Below are 7500 nucleotides of genomic sequence, written 5' to 3'. Positions count from 1 at the left end.
AGGAATAGCAGATATGTACAACAGGCATGGCTAAATGAAGCGCAAAATAAATCAAATCCTAGAGAGGTAATACTGCCTTCGATTAAATGAGAACCCTAAAGCGGCTCTCAAGCATATTATGAAATTTTACTAACTGTTGTGTAGGTACACCGTGTACTGTACCTTCAGACGCAATTGGATACTTATAAATTAAAATCATACCAACTCTTACCCCCTACTTCGTTGATACAAAACTATAAAACCTTTTGCAATAACACCCATTGGATTGGACAGCTGCTAGTACTAAAGCTTAGGAACATAAATTTAAATATGAGGCAGTTGATGCAAGTACTACCAGGCAGCAAGCCTGGTAAGCTATCTCCAAAAACAACAACCATCAGGATGCAAGTACTGCAGACCTTCAGCTGAAGCATATGAATAACCGTGCACGGGTTATATGTCACAAAGGGTCGTCCACTTACTTCCCCTTGTAGACCTTCCCGTGGGCGCCCTCCCCAATCTTAGATCCGACTAAGAGCATCTTGGGGTCGACCAGGAGCTTCCTGTCAATCCAGGACCCCGACAGTGACGTGGCGTCCAAGCACCGCACGGGCTCCACCGAGTCGTCCGCCGCGACCTTGCTCGGCCGCGACTGCCCGAACCCCTCGCTGCCGCTCCCGCCGCTGCCGTCGCCGGCGTCCCTACATCCATCGCTGCCGCAACTCATGGTGTCCGGCAGCACGCGATGCGACGCAGCGGAGGGAACGACCGTGTCGGGGTCGGTGAACTTGCAGCCGCAGGTCAGCCAATGCATTAGAGCATCTCCAACAGCAACGCAAAACAAGCGCCGCGCCCGAAAATATCCCTTTTTAGCGCGCGCGCGACGCGGCGGAATGCTCCAGCGGGCGCGCAAAAACCGCGCGCGCGCTAAAACAAGTTGGGCGCGCTGTCCATAGCCTCATCCTGCGCTGGTAATTTGGAGCGCACACTTCCGCGCGCGGCAGACTCGAGCGCGCGCGCGAACTTTCTCTCTTTCTTCCTCCTTCGCATCGCGCGCGTCGGCGCCAGCGCCCCTGCCACCATGGACGCGCAGACCGGCACCCCGCTCACCCCGCTGTACAGCCGCGAGCCCCCCCCCCCCCCCCCCCCCGCCCGCCGCCGCCGTCGCCGTCGCTGAAAACCCTAGCGTGGCGAGCGTTGGCGCCGCCACCGCCGGAGCTCCGCCGACCGTCGGCCTCGCGCGCAGCCTCTTCTTGCCGCCGCGGATGACCACGCCGACGGTGGCGTCGCGCCGGCGCCGTCCCGTGCCGTCACGGTGGGGTCGAGGAAAGGAAAAACATTCGGCAAGAAGAAGGCGGCGGACGGTTCCGGGAGCTCGAAGACGAAGAAGAAGCTTGCAGGGCGGCGGACCGGCGCGGCGTCTACCGAAGCGCCGGCGAGCTCACTCGTTGAGCCGGCGGCCGACGCGCACCACGTGTTCGACGAAATGCCCCCAAGGTGAAAAAAATTCCAACTTGTATTTTCTTGTTATTTTTTCAATGCATCATCATATAGATAGCTTATATTTGCATTGTTCAAAAACTGTGTAGTCTCAACGATGATTCATACATGTCAACTATGGGTGTTGGGTCCAACAATTCGCATTGGTCTCAAACCAATGACATCCATTTGGACGACCATGAGTTTGAGGTGGACGAGGAGGGTGAGGGCATTGTCGCGGCGCCGAAAGGAAGAGCGGGCAATTACACCACCAACGATGACAAATTACTATGCAATACTTGGTTGCAAGTGTCGAGGGATCCATCCATTGGAGGTGATCAAAGTAGAGATGCTTATTGGGGGCGAATGAAAGAATACTTTGATGCTCAGAACGTGAGTGGAATTGACCGCTCCGAGAGATCACTTCGGTCCCGATGGTCGACAATCAACTCGGATTGTCAAAAGTGGGCAGCCGCACAAAAGGCAGTTGACAAGCTTAACCCAAGTGGCACAAATGAGGATGATAGAGTAAGTGGCATCTCATACATGTTCATCATACTTGTTTTTGGTGTCCGAAGCGCTAACTTGTTTTGTTTTTCTTGTAGTACAACATTGCACAAAACTTGTTCAAAGAAGAGACGAGGACAACCAAGAAGGGGAAGATCAAGAAAGGAAAGATCTTTACCTTGCCTCATTGCTATGAAGTGTTGAAGGATGATGAGAAATGGAATAAGCGTGAAGATTTGGATGATTTGCATTTGAGCAACAAACACAAGCGAACAATTGAGTTGAATGATGATGAGGAGGAGGATGATGCATCAAGTGATGAGGGCAAGAGAAGCCCCACACCCAACTCGGTTTCATACTCGAAACCAAAACGACCGGATGGGTGCAAGAAGGACAAAACCGAAAAGAAGAAGAGGAAAGGAGATGATGAGCTCACAAATGCTATGGAAGCTATTGTGAAGGCAAGAAAAGAAGCCAACGAGGTGAGGAAAATGGCAAGGAACCAAGATGCCGCGGCCGAGGAGAGGAGGTTGGCGGCCGAGGAGAGGAGGGTGGCCGCCGAGGAGAGGAAAGTGGCATTGGAGGAGAGGAAGGTGGGCATGGAGGAGCGAGCTAAGTTGTTGGAATGGGAGAAGCACTTGTTCTTCTTGGACACATCTTTGTTCAATGATGCGCAAAAGGAATATGTCAACCTTGCCCGTGAGGAAGTCTTGATCCAAAAAAGAGCCTTGATCCGCGGCATGGGTGGCGGTGGCCTTGGCGCCATGGGTGGCGGTGGCCTCGGCGCCATGGGAGGCATCGGTGGCTTTGGAGCCATGGGATGCATGGGTTCACCTCCGGCCGCCATGGGAGGCATGGGTGGCTTTGGAGCACCCTCCGACGCTATGGCCGCCATGGGAGGCATGAGTTTTGCTTCTCTCATGGGAGGCATGGGTGCACCTCCGCCCGCCATGGGAGGCATGGGTGTACCTCCGGCCGCCGTTGAAGATCTTGCCAACACCGTCGGAGCTTCACGTGATGCGGTGCGTGATGAGGTTAGGGAGGAAGATTCATCTACGGAGGCGGAAGAATCGTCTTCGGAAGATGAGGACGAAGACGAGGAAGATGATGAATGATGTGTCTTTCATTTATATGTCTTGAACTTGTTTGTATTTTGAACTTGGTTGGATGAACTTGTGGGCATGAACTTTTATGCATCTCAACTTGTTTGTGTCAAATTCACATGTTTTCGTTTTTGCGCGCGCTGCATTTTAGCGCCGCTGCTAGAGCCAGCGCTGTGCGACGCGCCAAACCAGCCGAAGCGCGTGCAGCAAATAAATTTTTTGGACGCAGCGCGAAGCGCGGCTGTTGGAGATGCTCTTAATGCGAGCACCCCGCGCGCGCCCAGACGACCGGGTCCCCGGACCACGCTTATAGAAAAATCGCCAAGCCTTCAGCAGCAACCCCCGAACCCACGGCTGAGAAGAGACTGCTCCGGAGCGCCAATCGCCTCGGAAGGCCCCGGCTCGCACACAGAAAAAATCAGGGGAAACCTTGGATAGACCAGAGGAAATCAATGGAAAACAAAGTCAAATTTAATCTAAAAATACTTTAAAACTATTTTGATTTAAAAATATATATTATTATTAATTCATCATATAAGATGCATATAAAACCAAGAACCAAAGTGTATTTCAAACAGCAATAATTCGAAGCATAGCGGCAGACGGTGTAATGGTGTATAGTATAGCACAAAGTTTAGCTAGCAAGGCACTAGTGACACCCACCCAGTAAGAGCATCCAAAAAACGGATTTACAGCCCGCGGTTAGTTTTTTTAGGGCGCTGACGAGCGCTGGCTCAGGGGTCGCAGCATACTTAGAGCATCTCCAACAAGCGCCTAAAAACTGCTCCGCGCGCTAAAAGATTCGTTTTTTGGGCACCGGACTGCTCCAGCAGAAGCTGCAAAACGCTGCGCGCGCTAAAAACTTTTGTGCGCGCGCTCAAAAATGCTATCGCGCGCAGCATATTTGGTGCGCCGGCTTGCGCGCGCAGCAAACTTTGAGCGGCTGCAGATGGGACCGCTGGATCGGACTGGATTGGGCGCCGCACTAGCGCGCGTCTGTTGGAGATGCCCCCGTCCCCGCGCTTCAAAACTGCTACAGTGAAGCGCTAAAAAATTTATTGGACGCGGAATTTTTTGCGCTGCCGTTGGAGATGCTCTTACCGCACGCAAGGCGCTCTAGCAGCCGCTGCAAATAACACTCAAAAACTTGTCCAACACGCTACATATAGTACATTGTTACCGTCACACCAACACGATAAAACATATAGATAATATATTACATGTAGATAATAAAACTAGTTCAACACATAAATAATATAAACTAGTCCAACACATAGATAATAAAACTAGCATATATAGATAAAACTACTCCGAGTCGTTACTGTGGGTGCTCCTGTCCGAGGTATCGAGCCATGCATGCTCCCAACGTTCATCGTCACAAGTGAAGATGGACGTCCCACCGTTGCTGACGACCTCGCACTGCGATATAGCGAGTGCCCTGCGCCGACGCCTGTCGTCTCGCTCCTCGCGACGCCTTGTCGTCTTCTCCGCCCAGAAGGCGTTCTCGGTGGCCACGTCCTCCGGGTGGCGCCGGCGCCACTCCGCCATGGCTCGCTCGTCCTCCTCGACGACGAGCAGGCACTGCCGCTGACGGTGCTCTGCACGGTCTTGCTCCGTGATCAGGCGAGGGGAAGGGGCGAGGTCCTGCGCCTGCTCGCGCGTGCAGACGTCGTGGAAGTTCATCTGCGCGCGAGGCCTTCCTAGTCGCCACGCCCCCGCGTCGTAGGCGCGGGCGGCCTCGTGCGCGGTCTCAAATGTGTCGAGGCCGATGCGGACGTCGTCGGACCGAATCTCGACGTAGTAGGTGCCGGAGGGGCGTTCGCGGACGCCACGGTAGCCGAGGATGCACGGCGGCACGACGGCATGGTGGCAGAGGAAGCGACGAGGGAGCGGCGAGAGAGAGGCAGAGGAAGAGGCGAGGAAGCAGCGAGGGAGAGGCGGGTGGCTATGGGCAGCCGCGTGGCGGACGCGGCATTTTATAGCGCGTTAAAAGCAGTGCGGCAAATCTGACGCGCGGCTGTCCGCTTTCTTCCACATACGCGCAATAGTTTACTGCCCGCATTTTTATGCCGCCTCCGTTGAAACGCACGATTTTACTCCGCGCACGTTAAAAATTGTGTTTATCCACGCGTGTTTTTTGCGATCACTATTAAAGATGCTCTGGATGCCTTAAATTTCTGGAGCCGACGAGCAGTATCAGCATTCATGTCCCATCGCCACGACAGTGCCGATGTCTAACGTGATCTTTGGTAGTGTCCGTCCTAAGCATAATTGAGGTAGTAGCTAGCCAGCGAGTGAGGGTGAGGTGGCGACGATGTCATCATCGGCGGTGGAGGCGGAGGTGGTCATCGTGGGCGCCGGGATCGCAGGGCTCGCGACCGCGCTGGCTCTGCGTCGGGCCGGCGTGGGCGGCGGCGTTCTGGTCCTGGAGCGGCACGCTGAGCTGCGCGCCACGGGCGCCGCGCTCACCATCTTCCCCAGCGGCTGGTTCGCGCTCCGCGCGCTCGGCGTCGCGCACAAGCTCATGTCCCGCTACGACGCCTACGAAACGTGCGTGCGTCAGCTTTTGCAATTCGTTCGTATGTATCAACAAGAGAAAACAGAATTACTTGGAATCGATTCTCTTGCTGCCCGTGCAGATTTCAGGTGACCAATCTTGAAAATGGAGCAACTCAGGTGTTTCGCTTCGCCGGACGCAAAAACAGGTTGGTGACTGACACAAGTATTTTCCATCCCCAGGTTGAGTCGATAACTGAGCTAATCTAGCAGCATAGGCATAGACATATAGAATCGATCTGATCAGTTTGGCTAAACCGACGCAAAAATTAAGCGGTGAAATCAAGGCGAGGCCGGCGGATCGAAAGGCGCTGCTGGAAGCGCTCGCGGAGGAGCTCCCGCCGGGCACCATCCGCTTCTCGTCCAAGCTCGTCTCCATCAACAGTGAGACGGCCGGGGACGGTTCGCCGGACACCTCCGTTCTACGGCTAGACGACGGCACAGTGATCCGAGCCAAGGTAAACCAAGCTCCGCACAATTAATTAACTGTAGTTGCTGTCTTGTAAACGTCGTCCAATCCATCAGGTGCTGATCGGATGCGACGGGGTGTACTCGGTGGTGGCGCGGTGGCTAGGACTGTCGGAGCCGGTCACATGCGGCCGGTCCGCCGTCCGCGGTCTCGCCGTCTACCCGGGCGGTCACGGCATGAAGAAGGAGCTCCGGCAGTTCCTCACGGCGGGCCTCAGGGCCAGCATGGTGCCCATCAGCGAGACGGAAGTCTACTGGTTCCTCGTCAACAACACCGTCGCCGCAGCAGAGAAGGAAGCCGGCGCGGACCCGGCCAAGATCCTGCGGGAGGTCACGGACAACCTGGGAGCGCGCATGCCGGCGGAGTACCTGGACGTGGTGCGCCACTCCGACCACAAGAGCGTCTCGTGGGCTCCGCTGCTCTACCGGTCGCCCTGGGCCATCTTGACGGGCCCGGTCGCTCGCGGGGCGGTCACGGTGGCCGGCGACGCGTTCCACCCCATGACGCCGGACCTGGCGCAGGGCGGATGCTCCGCGCTGGAGGACGCCGTGGTGCTCGCGCGTGCGCTGTCGCGGGCGGCCACGCCGGCGGAGGGGGTGGCGGCCTACGTGTCGGAGCGCCGTGGCCGGGCCGCCTGGCTGGTCGCCGGAGCCTACCTGTCGGGCTGGGTCCAGCAGGGCGGGATCGACGCGCACGGCCTGCGCGGCCACATTGTCAAGCTGTTCCGTGACTTGATCTTTTACAGGTTCATCTTCCCCAAGCTCGCCGATACCTTGTGGTATGATTGCGGCGATCTGCTGCCCACGCCATCCAGATCCAAGGACAAGGGCAAGAAGCACTCAGAGTGACATCGGAGTATTTGCTAAGCCACGGCAGACTTCGAATTGATTGTTACCGCGGTGTGTGTGATTCTCATTATCGTTTCCATAAATAATTCCTTCATCCTTTGTACACCCTCCGTCACAGGTTAGAAGTGACGGTTAAATTTACGTGAATTTTCATAATAGATACTTATTCCGTTTCATTTTATAAGTCCGGTACGTATATCTAAGTCATCAATTTGACCAACTTAATAAGAGACATATATTACAAAAAATATATCATTAGAAATTTTAAACGTTCTATTTTTAATGATATAATTTTTATGTGCATTGCATTTACTTTTATCAGCTAATTAGTATTTCGTTGTATTACTTTTATATGCATGCGTAGCGTGTGAATGCTAGTTTTCAGTCCATCTCACAACCGTAGTTTAAAAAACCGAACCGGACATCGAACCGAAAAGGTTGTCGGTTCAAGTTTTTATCGGTCGGACCGTTGGTTCATCGGTTCGATTGTCGGTTTTTTAAGTAATAAATAAATAAATGTTGAGTAATATATGTGCTAATATAGTATGAAACAATGATG

At 54.2% G+C, this 7500-nt stretch overlaps 2 protein-coding genes across 2 annotated transcripts; one reads left to right on the top strand and one right to left on the bottom strand.

Moving 5' to 3' along the window:
* Positions 1 to 457: 457 nt before the first annotated feature.
* On the bottom strand, positions 458 to 706 carry LOC123452171. The gene has a single exon (XM_045128772.1). The coding sequence runs from the start codon at positions 704 to 706 to the stop codon at positions 458 to 460; it is 249 nt and encodes an 82-aa protein (XP_044984707.1).
* Positions 707 to 5247: 4541 nt separating this feature from the next.
* Positions 5248 to 7122, top strand: LOC123452167 (monooxygenase 2-like). The gene is made up of 4 exons (XM_045128771.1): positions 5248 to 5618; positions 5708 to 5773; positions 5899 to 6082; positions 6150 to 7122. The coding sequence occupies exons 1-4, from the start codon at positions 5383 to 5385 to the stop codon at positions 6939 to 6941; spliced, it is 1278 nt and encodes a 425-aa protein (XP_044984706.1). The 5' UTR covers positions 5248 to 5382; the 3' UTR covers positions 6942 to 7122.
* The last annotated feature ends 378 nt before the right edge of the window (positions 7123 to 7500 follow it).

Source organism: Hordeum vulgare, chromosome 5H, assembly GCF_904849725.1.
Source record: "Hordeum vulgare subsp. vulgare chromosome 5H, MorexV3_pseudomolecules_assembly, whole genome shotgun sequence".
In the NCBI taxonomy this organism is placed as follows: domain Eukaryota; kingdom Viridiplantae; phylum Streptophyta; class Magnoliopsida; order Poales; family Poaceae; genus Hordeum; species Hordeum vulgare.
The sequence above is the reverse complement of the archived record's forward strand: the minus strand, read 5'-3'. Positions and strand labels throughout refer to the sequence as shown.

Excerpts from the sequence above, each read along its gene's own strand:
- LOC123452171 (XM_045128772.1), bottom strand. The coding sequence starts at position 706 with ATGAGTTGCGGCAGCGATGGATGTAGGGACGCCGGCGACGGCAGCGGC.
- LOC123452167 (XM_045128771.1), top strand. The coding sequence starts at position 5,383 with ATGTCATCATCGGCGGTGGAGGCGGAGGTGGTCATCGTGGGCGCCGGG. Across the intron at positions 5,619-5,707 it reads CGCTACGACGCCTACGAAAC|ATTTCAGGTGACCAATCTTG; the intron begins GTGCGTGCGTCA and ends CTGCCCGTGCAG. Across the intron at positions 5,774-5,898 it reads TTCGCCGGACGCAAAAACAG|CGGTGAAATCAAGGCGAGGC; the intron begins GTTGGTGACTGA and ends GCAAAAATTAAG.